Raw genomic sequence first — 15,191 nt, forward strand, 5'->3', positions numbered from 1 at the left:
TTTTTGAATCATTAGTTAGAAGTAGACACTGCAATACATTATTCATTACTGTTTAGTCAGTACTCAGTAATTTGCTTAATCCTCATGACGTTTAGAATAGAAGTTGGGTATAATTTTAATTTTGCAAAGATAGATTATGACGTTGAGAGAAAATTTATTTATTATCATTTGCTCCAAACTCTTGTCATAATTTCTTGAAATACTTGTAGTTTTTAATGTATTAAATAAGGCCCTCACAGTATTTCAAAAAGAAAAAGATGAATTAAACAAAAGAATCAACAAATTTGTTAACATTGTCTCTAATTTCGATGATAACGCTGTTCTCAAAACATTGTATCAACTTGGCAACATTATCTCTAATTTTATTTTATTTTTATTAGCCTCTGCCATGATTGCTTTTCCCCTGCTCTGAGCTTCTCTTGAGCTTATGACGCTTTTCCCTTTTTGTTTGACTGATTATATTTGTCTGATTCATGCAGACACTTGGAATAGAGCATGCTTTTTCTTCATTTATTTTGCTCTGCGGTCCAATAACTGGTTTGGTGGTAGGTGATGGGAATGATATTACATATAACTTTATATTGATCCCCTATTTGTTATTATGGAATCCTTTGGTAACGTGATATTTTAATGTGGTAACTTGTTACTCTGATATGTTTGAACTAACAAATAAAAGGTTGAGGCTGGCTTTCATGTATCCTAGGTCCATATAGAAGGGGGAGGATGAGAATCCAACCCCTGGGGATCTATCTATCTATATATCCTGAACTTGTGTGTGAAAATTAGAAAACAGGATATCTTAGTTATTAACTGGCTCTTGGCTATGGATTTTGCAGTGCAGAAATTGGTTTATTGACTATGGTTAAAAGAACTCAGAAAAACAAGGCATATCTGTATTTGTGATCTATTGGGCTGTGTACTTTGATCTTAGGTTCAACCTTGTGTTGGTGTTTGGAGTGATAAATGCACATCAAAGTATGGAAGGAGACGGCCTTTTATCCTTGCTGGATCACTCATGATCTCTGTTGCTGTAAGCATTGAAGTCTTACATGATTCATTCTTATATACTAGGTTTCTGTGTTTTATATCTGCTAAACTGAGTTTTGCATTAGGTGATAGTAATCGGGGTTTCTGCAGATGTTGGATACATTTTAGGTGATACAACAGATCATTGCTGGTATTCATTTCTGCTTTGATTTCTTCTCAGCTCTTATAGTCCCTCCCCCAATCTCCAAAAAAAAGAGGAAAAATTTGAATGATATTTTCCATATAATCTATGCAATGCAGTACATTCAAAGGTACACGAACAAGGGCGGCTTTTGTCTTTGTTATTGGATTCTGGATGTTGGATCTTGCCAACAATACAGTGCAGGTAAGCCTCCCATGGTGATTTGTTCTTCCTTTCAAGTTTGCCGTTGTATGTGTGTGTGGATAACGAATTTTCATTTTCTTAGGGACCAGCTTGTGCCCTTCTGGCAGATCTATCAGGTGAACTTATTTCTTAAGAAATACGGAGAATTTCCAGTCTGTACATGGTAACATTATGATGTTAGTTTTTATGCGTGCTTTAATACCATGCATGACAAAATGCTACATGACAGGTCCTGATCAACACAATTCTTCTAATGCTATATTTTGTTTATGGATGGCTGTTGGAAACATCTTGGGATTTTCAGCTGGTGCTAGTTGGAGTTGGCATAGGTAAAAAGATTTTCATCTGTTTTTTCTGTGATAAAATGAACAATTATGGAGACAAAAGTTATTTATTTCATCTTATACTGCATTTGATTATTGATCTAATTCTTATAAATGATATCGATACAGATGATTTCCTTTCTTGTAAAGTAGAGCTTGCTATGAAGCCTGTGCCAATCTTTAAGCAGCATTTCTTGTCTCTGTTGTAAGTAGCATTACACATTGAAGTTTCACAAGGATAGATCTTTCTAGGATGTTATAATGGTTCAGTACATTGTTTGTCAATTTATGGCTTGAATCATGCCGTGTTGCTTAGTTATGCTTATCGATTCTTTAGACAAAGTATGTTAAAATGAGCATGACATGTACTGTGAGTGAAACTATTGATCTGGAGTTCCATTATCTTTTTATGTGGTGGACCATTAGTTGCATCTATTACTATACTGCTGATTCAATGAGCTAGGAAAATCATTTATTGTCATCCTTATATTGTCCGGAGTTGACCTAGAAATAGTTTTTGCTTCTATAGTCTAAGATTCACAATGAAGTTGCAGTGTATATTCTCTAAAATATCTGTTTGTTTGAATGCCAATTTTGTGCATGTTGTGGTTGCACATGTTTCCTATCACTTAATCAATGCCATCCTGTATGTGTTAAAAAATTTGGCATTTGTGCAGGTATTTCTCTTATTTTGTACTGCTGTGACTATATCTTTTGCTAAGGAGGTTCCACTTCCACTGCCAGCAAATGAGTCAACTCGTTTATCAGATTCTGCTCCTTTGTTGGATGATTCCAGACAAAATGGCTTTGAACACTCGAAATTAAAACCTGATGTGTCCGCTGTTGCCAATTCTAACAGGAACAGTGCGGAAAATGTATATGAACGAGTGTCAAACTCCAGATATGCTAATTCAAAAGATACAGATGTTCAAAATGAAGTTTTTAGTGATGGGCCTGGAGCTGTATCGGTCAACTTATTGACTAGTTTAAGGCATTTACCGCCTGGAATGCACTCAGTTCTTGTTGTTAAGGCTCTCAGTTGGGTAAGTCTCAACAATTTGTTATCTACACTATTTGTTCTTTGAAAAATGAGAAATGGCCATGAGCCAATTGTTTGATGGTTGCCTTCAATTTCACTACCCTTTCCTTTCCCCCAGTGAGAAGGATAGCAGGAAGAGGGAAAGCAAAAATTAATTATTGTTGTGTTCATGTCTATTCGGGTCTTATTTGCAGCTTTCCTGGTTTCCATTTTTTTATTAGATACGGATTGGATGGGAAGAGAAGTATACCATGGTGATCCAAAAGGGAATGCTTCTGAAATAAAGTTGTATGATCAAGGTGTCAGAGAAGGTGCATTTGGTTTGCTATTAAATTCTATAAGAACTCAAAATTGAACACCAGTTGCTAGTCTTTAGTGTGTGTTTTTTTCTTTCACTTCATCTGTTGGCTTTATTGTAATATAATATTCCTTGAGGGATGTAGGTGATTAGATATCTTTTTTATTCATTTCAAAAAGCTGTCATATTTCCGTTGAATTTTGGTGTAGGTTGTTCTGGGTGTTAGTTCATTCTTTATTAAACCAATGTGTCAACGGATGGGGTCGAGACTTGTTTGGGCAATGAGTAACTATACTGTGTTTGCTTGTATGGCCCTTACAGCTATCATTAGTTTGGTATCTGTCAAAGAATGTTCTCAAGGGATTGAACATGCATTTGGAGGGAGTGCAGCAATCAGGAGTGCTGTCCTGGTTGTATTCAACCTTCTTGGCTTTCCTCTAGCTGTATGTATCAAATTACTTGGAGTAAATTTCTATAATCCTTCAGGTTTTGTTTGAAAATTTGATGCAATTTTTGCAAATTAATTTGTTTTTTCTTTCTTTCTTAAAGATTACCTATAGCGTTCCGTTTTCCATTACAGCAGAGTTGACTGCAGATTCTGGTGGTGGCCAAGGTTTATATATCAATTATCTTATCTAGTTCTGCTCTATACAGTTTCCAAATTGGAAAAAGGCTGTAACAACAGGTGTTTGTTCAGGATTGGCAATTGGAGCTTTGAACCTTGCAATTGTTGTTCCACATGTATAGAATATGATATGTTGGCATATATTATTTTTCTTTTTGTTATTTCTTAAGGTTTCTTGCTGTTTAAGGGTTTTTCTTTGTTCTTATGCTCTACCTAATCTTAGCTTCAAATATCTGGATATTTTGGGTGCTCTGTATTTAAATAAGCTCGTATTCTTTTGACATTTTGGGAAAAGAAGCAAAATATCGATTGTATTGTAAATTGAATGAAGATCTGGTATTGTGTGTTCTGAGTTAGTCATTTTAGTTAACACTGATTTTCAATGCATTATTGATTTCTTCAGATGATTGTATCTCTTGGTGCAGGTCCGTGGGACGCTCTATTTGGTGGGGGAAATATACCAGCCTTTATTTTGGCTTCCTTCTGTGCTCTGGCCGCCGGGGTTATTGCAACTCTTAGGCTGCCTGATCTGTCAAGTTCCTTCAAGTCATCTGTTTTTCATATTGGCTAAGGACTAAAATGGCCTTAATTAGGTGACAACCACTCTGTATATTATGCTTGGCAACCGTAAAATCACTGCCATTTTTTCCGGGGGATGGCTCTACCATCAATTGTACGTAAAAGTTTCAAATTAAAATCTGTTCATATTACATATACGGATTGATTCATTTCAGCACTTAGTGGGTACATGTACTTAAAGCGGAGTGTAAATTGCCAGTTACCATACTGAAAAGAATATACATGCATAGTTATTAGTTTCTTATTTACTAATGAAAGCTATATTTTCTGTTCTCACATTATAAAGATGGTTTCCTTTGTTCTTATTGTCTTGGTCATTTCCATATTGCTAGACTTGTAGCCTGGTAAAGTAATTAGAGGTCCCCGTTATCATCAATACTATGCCCGTTTATGACGTGGATGAAGATGATTTAGCAGCATATACATATGGCTTATTTGGTTATGTTCCTTTTATCTCTGAATTCTTGATTGCTTCTCTGTGTAGTCATGCCATTATTTGTTGAGCATCCGCTTGCTCTTGTGGACTAGATGTTGCTCTTCTTTTTGCTAAGTTGGCAGCATACGGCAGCCATTTAGGGGTTGGCATGTGATGATGTGCAGAGCTGAAACCGCTACCTAACAGAAACATCAGTCTTGATTCTGTAAAAGGTGGAAAGTCTTCTTCCTGATTTTATTTACCGGCCTTACAACACCTTGGAATCTGAGAATACCCTCGTATGTATAAAATTTCCTTGTCGTTATATATGTGTGGGTGTATATATTCAGAAGTATCTTTTTTCAGGATTCCTACGAGAACCGATGAGACATACTGTATCGCAAATACTTAATTTCTGGTACGAATAACTAGAAAATACATTTAGAACTTGATAATATTAGGATAAACTGTGCCTTGAAATTTGCTCACTCGTACTCCCAAAGGAATAAGGGGATTTAGAACAAGTTGCTTGGTTTTCTGGAAAATATACATAGATTTGTAAATGAGAAAGCTGCTCATTTTTTCTTGTAAGTTTGAGAAAGCCATATAAGCAAGCTGATTTTCTTATTTATTTATTGGGAATTATATTGTAATGTCTAAGAGTATGCCTAACACGAGTGTCATACAACTCATATTCAAATGGTGAATGCGATGCGTCATTACCATGCGAATGCTGAAATATTTTCATTGCTATGTGCTGCTAGCATTTTTATAAAGTAAACGAAGTAGTGTTTTGGTTTGTTTCCTTATATTGCTGAGGATGGTAGGGTAGTGGAAAGCATTTATTAATACTCGAAGTTTGCCTAACGAAGGTGACTGATTTCAGCTTAGAAATAACTCGTCGAATGCTACATTTCATGTTAAAGGGAGAGTTGTTCGGGTGTGACCAAAAAGGTGAGTTGGCTTTTCTTGTGCATAAATATCCTTTTTCTAGTGTAACCCGAAATTATTATTCTGTTGGGATGGTAGTTAAGGGTTGCATGCATAGATAAAAGGTAGTGTGACATGGTTGTAGTAATTTCGTGTCAAAATCATCTTCCAAAAATAATTAGGAATGGTATATACATCTGTATTTATATAGCTCTACATTCAAGTCTTAAATTATTTCAAGCAATAAAGAAAACCAAAATGCTAATAGATTCTTACTTTGAGAAGAGTTACATGTAAGGACCATAGATTTGCCGAACTTGTATATAGAAAAAGGTTCACCTGATTCTGATCAGCCTCATTATCCAACTATTAGAGAATTATTATATACTATAAAAATGAAAAACATGTTAGTTCTGGATCCAAGAAGCATACAGTTCAATGGAGGGTTGGCCAATTATAAATTTAGAAAATGAGGGGCTCAAGATTTTAGTTCTCTCTTTCTAAAAGGAAAATAGGTATACAAATTTTTTTATTTTTTCTCCTCCCCTAACATATTAAACTACTTTTACAAAATTTTCAAAAATAATAGAAACGTACTTGTTTCCTTTAAGAGATTTAATACATTCTCCGCTGGTTGCGATAGTAATAGGACAGCTTTGTTAGTGACGGATTTAAAAATAATTTTTTAAGATTGACACATATATATTAACAACATAATTTTTTTAAAACAGGGTGGTGCGTACAAAAAATATTTAAGGTGAACACCGTTAATAAAATAAGTAATTAATCAAAGAAAATTCAGATTTCATGGTGGATATAAAAAATTTCAAGCATTCAATAAAATAAATAACTAATTGAAAGAATATTGAATTTTAGGAGGACACGTAACCATCCTTATATTATTTTAGGTGGACAATATCAATAAAATGTTAATTTTTTTAACCAATTTTCGATTGAAAATCTGTTTTATAATATTTTCGGTTACCAATCGAAAATATTAAAAAAGTTAATATTTTAAGTTAACATCCAACTTAAAATGTGACAACTTTTATAATATTTTAGGTCGCACTTATTTCTCGTCGTTTTTTAACCTTAAATTAAAATATCGTACAACAAAACTATCCAAATCTATACCCCTTCCTTATCCCCTTTTTCATTCCCTTCTCATAAGCTTCTTTGCATCAAAATAATATATTTGTACAACCGATCATTGTAAAAAAAAATACAGCTTTCAAAAGATTTTTAAAGATAATATCTAATACATGTCTTTAAGTAAACCTAAATTCAAATTTTCTTCCGTTTAACATAATATTTTTCATACAACAAAAACAATCATACTTGAAAAAAAGTCTAAATCCATTGACAGATAGTAGGGCAAACATAACAGGAAAAAAGCAGTGAAATTCTGGGAGCGATAACATCAACTTTATTAAAGATGTCAAGATCAAACCGTTGACTCCAAACCTCGAGTCACTTAAAAGACCAAACGAAAATTTGACAGCCGTTTCCTCCTGTACGAATTTTTGAAGTGTCAGTTTGTGGCTGATCTTACTTCTTTAGGGGGCAATTTTAACGAAATATCAACATGACATGTAATAATTACTTATTAAGCACTTATTTTCTTAATTTTATCGATCTAACACCCTTTCTGACAATGCGCGGATAATTATTTGTGCCTTTACGAGATTTCATTTGAGCTTACGTCACATCATGAAAGGAGCAGATAGTCATCCATGCCAAATCTGAGCGCCACGTAATGATAGTCGCGGATCGCCATCTGCACCTTTCTAAATTTCTGACACACGTCAATAAGACGCCAATCACCATCCGCGCCTTCCATTAATACCCCAACCGTTCACACTTCTCCCATTTATGGGAAATCCGACTAACCCCATCCCCTGTTCCTATAAATACCCCTCCCCTCTTCATTCAAACATAAATCTAACACAAACATTCAAACCCTCTCAAACTCAAACCCTCTCAAAGCTCAAATTCTATTAAAAAGGTAAAATATTTTATTGTATTATAATTGTTAACATATCTTTTCGTCCGGATGCAACACTCTCAACAACCCCAATTTAATGGGATTCAAAAAATAAACATAACATTAGAGTTCTATTAGGATTCAAACTCCTAAAAATAGGATAGAGTTTTACTATGATTTAAACTCCTAAAAATATGATAGAATTTTACTATGATTCAAACTCCTAAAATAGGATCCATAAGCATTATAAATAGCCATTGTAACTAATTATTATAACACACAATTGATAGACGAAATACAAACAGAAAATTAAGAGTAATTAAAGCATTTTTTTTTGCAAAGTTTCGAAGGCATCAAAGGAAAAAAACCTTATTTTTTCGGTTGTTAGGCTTGTATGTGTCGTTTGTTTATTGCTTTCGATTTGTAAAACCACAAAAACTCGAAAGGTCGATGACCGGAGGGGATTTTTTCCGAAACTAACTTTTTAGATCTACAGAACCCCGAAGCTATTTTGTGAAAATCATTCGGACATTTGAAAAATGGAGAAGAAGAACTTTAAAAAATTTAATTTTTTATATTATAATTTTTTTCTTTACTATTATTATTATATATACTTCATTATTATTATTATATTTTATATGTTTTATTTTGTTTTATCTTTTTTTTTTATTTTTTAAAACATTTTATTTATATGCATATTTATTATATTTTTTTTTATCTTATTTTATTTTATTTTCCTACCACTATTATATTTTTTTCTCTCTATTATTTATCTATATGTATTACTATTATATATATATATACATTTTTTTCACTTATTTTGTATTTGTTGCAAATATTATATTTATTATTACATATATACATATATTTTATTTATTATTCTTATACCCTTCTATTTTTATTTTCTTTTATTACTCTTTACTTACTGTTTTTATTATTATTTATTATTATTATTATTCTATTCTATTTATTTCTATTTACCTTTTTTTTTATTTTTTCCTCTATTTCATTTTAATTTTTATTCCTTATCTTTATTTTTTATCTTCTTTATATTTGTTTTATTTTTTATTTTTTATTTACTTGTTTATTATGTATATATTATCATTCTTTTTCATTTTATTTTTCTTATCGTATTCATTTTTATCTTCACTCTTTTTTTATCCCTTTTTATCAATCGTTTTTTTTATTTTTTTTATTCTATTTATTTTTATTTTTTATCTAACACGTTTCTTGACTCTCTTAAGGTACACCTTTAAAACTATATAAGGTAAGTAATTGAGATCATATTTTTACCTTTAAATTTTAAATTACAATTTTCTTAATTTAAGACAACTAGAAATTGCGTAGTACCGAAAATGTGGTTCAAGGGTGCTAATCCTTCCTTGATCGTAACCGACTCTCGAACCCGACATATCTCTGGTAAAACGCAGATCATGTAAGATGGTGTCCGATCTACCTAAATATTATTTTAAAATGATCGGTGGCGACTCTAACATATTCTATTCAAGTCGAAGCCATATTCCGGGCCCAACCCGAAAGACGACCGTGACAGCTTGGCGACTCCGTTGGGGATAGGTAAGTGAGTCAGGCTAAGGTAATTTCCAGTTATCTTTTTAATGAAAATGGTAAGTTTAAATTTTAAGATAATTTTTCGATCATTATTACTTATTTCTGATTATATTTTTTCAAATAAATAGTTGTGCTGACAGTTTTCTCAATGATTTTAGCTTTTCAAAACTTGTTTTTCATCTAAGGCTCTAAACCCGAGCTCCAAATCCGTTTTAAGTGGGGGTGAAAGTGACACCTTCGTGTAAATTTATTCACCGTGTGGGCCTAGCAAGTAGCCTTCGGAATTCATATAACTTATGTCTTTGTGTGAATTTATTCACCGTGCGGGCATAAGAGAATGTTTCCTCTCGAGTTTAACTTAGTCCACACAAGCTTGTAATGGGCTTAGTACTAAGGGTCTGTCAAGCCCAAGGGGGCACCAGCAAGGGGAACTCGGGTACCTTCTTTAGAACCTAAACCGGGAGATTACCCAGAATTAGAGTCCACCCAAAACCTCATTCCAAACCCTAGGCTATTTTGTTTCCTGCTTTACTTTCTGTTCAAAGCATGCGAACTAGACAAATATGCGGTTAGGATTTGTTTGAAATTAGCATGCGGGTTAGAGATCATGTCTGGGTATGAATAATAAGTATGTGAGGTAGATATCTTATGGGGTAGGATTTTTTCATTTTTATTGTTTTGATCTACCTCACTAACTCTTTTTATTTTTGTTCTCTTTTATTTTATTTTCATCATTCACATCATTTAAAAGAGGTGTTGATCCACCAAAAACGTGTTTGTTAAACATGAGCAATTTGCATTAATGGACAAAGGGGTTATAATACAAGAGATGTAAAACTCATAAGTCTAGCTATGGTTAGAGAATACTCAAGATGGACCGGGATGAGCTGACAAAGGTTACAGAGGCAAGATGGTCCTTTAAAAAATCACGAGAACAAGATGGAGAAACCCTAGCTAAGTTGGAGACCATTATTTACGAATTCAAGAAACAAGCAGATAAACTTTGGATAGTTCCTATCGATGGAGGGCTTCAATGGCGCTTTCGTTAGGAGCAAGCTCAATAGGGAGTGAAAGTCGGAAATGCAATCATTCAAGACTTTTTGGAGCAAGAAGCTCGACACTTGCATAATTTAACCTGAGAAGCTGAAACGGCTCGACAGGATATTCAACAGGTGATAGAAAAAGGCAGAAGATGAATCAACCAGTCCGAAGCTGTTCGGGGTCTATACCTTTAAAATGTTTTTTGTCTCTTAAGACGTAACACTTTTATCCCCAATAAGGATTATTTATAATAACAGACACATATTTTGGATCAATGCCTCGAACATTGCATGCATTATGCATTTAAACATATTTTGTGTTTTGTTATTTTCATTTTTTTCACTCACATTAACTAACATGAGTTGGACACACCTCATCCACATAACACTCGTTCAAATAGAAAAGGGCGGGAATTTTACGATGAAAGTTAGGACATTCCCGAAGTAAAAATTTATGCAGCTGAGAGCACATCAAAAGGAGTCCCGGTAAGTGAAACAGTTGAAAATGGGGAGCAAGTGCAAATGAAGGCCCTAATCCTCGATATTCTTGAAATAATGGGGCATCTTAATGAGGCTTTATTATATTTTTCAGCATTCTGTTTGGACTTGTTTTTTAAACTTTCTCATCTTTCTTTTTGAAACCTATTTTTTGAACTTTGATATATTTCTTTTTAAAAGGATATTTCAATGAATTTACGCTAAGCATTAAATCAAATTTACAACTTGAAATTCTTTGAATATCAGTTGAATTAAAAACTCTGTAAATGATTCAGAATTACAGATCTTTGGCAAAGTGACAAACAAGGACTTTACCCCGAAAAGCCCGAACACCATACATTTCCCTTACAAGAATTGATGAAAAGAGACTTAGGTATTTAGATACGCATAGGTGCGGACAACATGGGACATCTTTTGCATATGACATTTCTATACTTTTTGTTTAAGACGTTTAGTGATGATAATGTTCTTCACAGATGGAATAGTCAAGTAAGCAAATCTAGTTTAGGTCAGTTGTTTGGAAATTGAACTCTAAAGATGAGATTCCTTGACGTTCAAAAACACCTAGACTATAACATGTTCTTCTTGACCAACTTAAGAAATTGGATCCGTATACCCAGATTATAATATTATATATATACAATAAAGCTTGAGTTGTCACTCTAGAGCAATTGGTTAAATGCCCCGACTTTATGGATAATATTCAGCTAGCCAGATAAAGGTGATTATACTATACAATAAAGTTTGAGCTATCCCTCTAAGGCAATTGGTTAAACGCCCTGACTTTATGGATAAGATTCAGCTAACAATAAAGGTATTTACATATTGAGCTATCCCTTTAGAGCAATTGGTAAAACGCCCCGGCTTTATGGATTTAGCTAGCCAGATAATGACGAATTAATTTAAAAAATGATTTTCGGTAAAAATGGACTAAGGGAGTTAAAGAACACCTGTTATAGTCAAATACACACGAGCACTCAAGAATTTCATTTTTAGACCGATATTTCTGCACTACCTTTGTTAGAGGAGCTTACAAAACTTGAACAAACGGAAGATTACAGAGAACTGAAATAAAAGGTCTAGTAATTAGTTATGCTAGTTGCGTCATTTTGTCTACATCCAATTAAAATGCCAAGCCAAAGAAAAACATGTTGCAATAATCGAAAAAATGACCTTTTATGGCTGAAACATTAGGTCAACCTAAAGTCAACTCATCCATTTGAACATTTTTCAAAGAGCTATAACTCTAAAAGCATTAAAAGAGCTATTGATTCTTTTGATATACTTTGAACTCATGTTTATAATTTGATTCAATTGCGAGACTGAATTAAGGAACAATATTTTCCATAATTGTTATCCTTTTCCCTCCTAAAACAAGAAAAAGGAGAAAAACATTTTCAAACAGCACAGTCTCATATATGAAAGGTCTGTAAAGCCAAAGCTTGAAAAGAGAATGGGGCACGATCGATTCCATGGACGAGATTGGAAGGCAAAATATGGGACTCCAATCCAAGAAATAAAACATAACTCATTCATATTGCATGCATCTTAGGCATACTTAAGAGCATCACATTTATTATTTTTTGCATACATGATTTTTTTACAGCTTTTAGATTCAAGTTTCGACTTCAAGACGAATGATACTCGATTCAAAAGAACCTTTAAAGATTGATGGTGGTTGTTTAAATCAGCAACAAGAAGCTACACCTCAAGTAATTCGACAGATTGAAAGATCGATAATCAACTTCAGATGAGTTCGAGAACCAGTTCAGAAAGTGTCCAGTTCAAATCAACTCAACGACGAGTGGCTAGTTCCCGATTAATGTTTTCAAGCCAGATTTCAATTCCACGATAAAAGATATCCGGATGAAGGAATTTATCAGTGGGCTTTCCTGTGAAGGGGAGTCATCCAAAAATCACATTGTTTTGTTCAGACCCGCTCAAGGGAACCACTTGGAGAATTATGACAGGCTTAGAGTTATGAATGGAAGCCATTTTTTAATAAACTATGGGTAGTATAACTCAAGGGTTGTCTATCAGCCAAGACCTTCGAGTTCGACTACGCTCAGCTCCAAGTCACATCATTTGCAGCATAGCTCAAGGCCAGAAGGGCTATCTGCCACCATGACCTTCGAGTTTGACTACGCTCAGCTCCAAGACATATCATTTGTAGCATAACTTAAGTTGAGAAGGGCTATCTGCCAAAGACCTTCGAGTTCGACTACGCTCAGCTCCAAGATACATCATTTGCAGTATAGATCAAGGCCAGATGGGCTATCTATCACCAAGAACTTCGAGTTCGACTACGCTCAGCTCCAAGGCATATCATTTGCAGTATAACTTAAGTCGAGATGGGTTATCTGCCAACCAAAGACCTTCAAGTTCGACTACACTCAGCTCCAAGGCACATCATTTACAGCATAGCTTAAGTTGATAAGGCTATCTGCCAAAGACTCTCGAGTTCGATTACACTCAGCTTCGAGGGCACATCATTTACAACATAACTCAAGGCTATAAGGGTTATCTGTAACCAAACGACCTTCGAGTTCGACTACGCTCAGCTCCAAGACGTATCATTTGCAGCAAAACTTAAGTCGAGAAGGGTTATCTTCCAACCAAATGTCTTCGAATTCGACTACGCTTAGCTCCAAGGCGTATCATTTGCAGCATAACTTAAGTCGAGAAGGGCTATCTGTTAAAGACCCTCGAGTTCGATTACACTCAGCTTCGAAGGCACATCATTTTAAGCATAACTCAAGGCTAGAAGGGTTATCTGTCACCAAAAGACCTTCGAGTTCAACTACACTCACCTCCAAGACACATCATTTGCAGCATAGCTTAAGTCGAGAAGGGCTATCTGCCAACCGAAGACCTTCGAGTTCGATTACACTCAACTCAAAGGCAAACCAAATTTACAGAATAGCCCAAGGCAAGAAGGGCTATCTGTCAATAAATTGGTCGAGTTCGACTCCATTCAGCTCGATGACACATCAATCACGTTACTTTCCGATGGCAGTCAAGGTTTTCAAGTCGAGAAGAGGACCTGGGTTAGCCGTGCCTTAGTAACAAGCAACCATTTTCAAGCAGAATAGCTTAAGTCAAGAAAAACTATATGTCAACGAAGATTTTTGAGTTCGATTCCGATCTAAGGTCTTTAAACCGAGAAGAAGACCGAAGGGCAATGAGAAGCCAAGTGCTGATTCAAATTTTGAATTACGGCTTCAATTCCATATCATTTCAAGATGAACTCGACTTCACGACGGAGGAGTCATCCGCAACTCAATTCGACAGGGAGTTATTGAAACATCAGAGTCAATTTTCAACTCCACTGTACGAAAAACGTGTCTTTTAATCTTTGCTCTATCCCTGTTACACGACTATGGGCAAAGATGGACAACTGTCAACACACCTTTTCGCTCAGGTACAACACTTTCAACAGTCCCGATCGATTTAGTGAGATTCAGAAAATAAACATAACGTTAGAGTTCTACTAGGATTCAAACTCCTAAAAATATGATAGAGTGTTACCATGATTCAAACTCCTAAAAATAGGATAGAGTTTTACTATGATTCAAACTCCTAAAATAGGATCATAAGCATTATAAATAGCCATTGTAAGTCACTATTGTAACACACAATTGATAGACGAAATACGAACAAAAATTTTGGAGCAATCAAAGCATTTTTTTTGCAAAGTTTCGAAGGCAACAAAGGTAAAAAAAACTTTACATTTTTCGATTGTTAGGCTTGCATGTGTCGTTTGTTTATTGTTTTCGATTTGTAAAACTACAAAAACTCGAAAGGCTGATGACCGGAGGGTTTTTTTTTCGAAACTAACTTTTTAGATCTAAGGAACCCGATGCTATTTTGTGAAAATCGTTCGGACATTTGGAAAGAGGAGGGGAAGAGCTTTAAAAAATTTAATTTTTTTATATTTTTTTCTTTACTATTATTATTATATATACTTCATTATCATTATTATATTTTATATGTTTTATTTTGTTTTATCTTTTTTTATCATTTTTAAAAATATTTTATTTATATGCATATTCATTATATTTTTTATCTTATTTTATTTTATTTCCCTATCATTATTATATATTTTTTCTCTCTATTATTTATCTATATGTATTATTATATATATATATACATTTTTTCATTTATTTTTCATTTGTTGCAAATATTATATTTATTATTACATATATACATATATTTTGTTTATTATTCTTATACCCTTCTATTTTTATTTTCTTTTATTACTCTTTACTTACTTTTATTATTATTATTATTAGTATTATTATTATTCTATTTTATTTATTTATATTTACCTTTTCTTATTTTTCCTCTATTTCATTTTCATTTTTATTCCTTATATTTTTTTTATCTTTACATTTATTTATTTATTTGTATTTTCTTCTTATTTTTTTATTTACTTGTTTATTATGTATATATTATTATCATTATTTTCATTTTATTTTTCTTATCGTATTCAATTTTATCTTCACTCTTTTTTTTATCC

General features: G+C 33.6%; 2 protein-coding genes across 2 annotated transcripts; both read left to right on the forward strand.

Moving 5' to 3' along the window:
• Nucleotides 1-470: 470 nt before the first annotated feature.
• Nucleotides 471-1,872, forward strand: LOC120203328 (sucrose transport protein SUC3-like). Its single transcript, XM_039203647.1, has 7 exons — nucleotides 471-545; nucleotides 932-1,030; nucleotides 1,113-1,177; nucleotides 1,288-1,372; nucleotides 1,455-1,488; nucleotides 1,602-1,701; nucleotides 1,825-1,872. Exons 1-7 carry the CDS (start codon nucleotides 474-476, stop codon nucleotides 1,826-1,828), a joined length of 459 nt encoding a protein of 152 aa, XP_039059578.1. The 5' UTR covers nucleotides 471-473; the 3' UTR covers nucleotides 1,829-1,872.
• A 365-nt stretch (nucleotides 1,873-2,237) lies between these two features.
• LOC120203340 (sucrose transport protein SUC3-like) lies at nucleotides 2,238-4,228 on the forward strand. Its single transcript, XM_039203653.1, has 5 exons — nucleotides 2,238-2,270; nucleotides 2,373-2,738; nucleotides 3,242-3,475; nucleotides 3,582-3,645; nucleotides 4,083-4,228. Exons 1-5 carry the CDS (start codon nucleotides 2,238-2,240, stop codon nucleotides 4,226-4,228), a joined length of 843 nt encoding a protein of 280 aa, XP_039059584.1.
• Nucleotides 4,229-15,191: the final 10,963 nt, after the last annotated feature.

Source organism: Hibiscus syriacus, unplaced genomic scaffold, assembly GCF_006381635.1.
Source record: "Hibiscus syriacus cultivar Baekdansim isolate YM2019G1 unplaced genomic scaffold, ASM638163v2 tig00009840_pilon, whole genome shotgun sequence".
Classification (NCBI taxonomy): Eukaryota; Viridiplantae; Streptophyta; class Magnoliopsida; order Malvales; family Malvaceae; genus Hibiscus; species Hibiscus syriacus.

Excerpts from the sequence above, each read along its gene's own strand:
- LOC120203328 (XM_039203647.1), top strand. The coding sequence starts at position 474 with ATGCAGACACTTGGAATAGAGCATGCTTTTTCTTCATTTATTTTGCTC. Across the intron at positions 546-931 it reads GTCCAATAACTGGTTTGGTG|GTTCAACCTTGTGTTGGTGT; the intron begins GTAGGTGATGGG and ends CTTTGATCTTAG. Across the intron at positions 1,489-1,601 it reads CCTTCTGGCAGATCTATCAG|GTCCTGATCAACACAATTCT; the intron begins GTGAACTTATTT and ends GCTACATGACAG.
- LOC120203340 (XM_039203653.1), top strand. The coding sequence starts at position 2,238 with ATGAAGTTGCAGTGTATATTCTCTAAAATATCT. Across the intron at positions 2,271-2,372 it reads GTATATTCTCTAAAATATCT|GTATTTCTCTTATTTTGTAC; the intron begins GTTTGTTTGAAT and ends GCATTTGTGCAG. Across the intron at positions 3,476-3,581 it reads TTCTTGGCTTTCCTCTAGCT|ATTACCTATAGCGTTCCGTT; the intron begins GTATGTATCAAA and ends TCTTTCTTAAAG.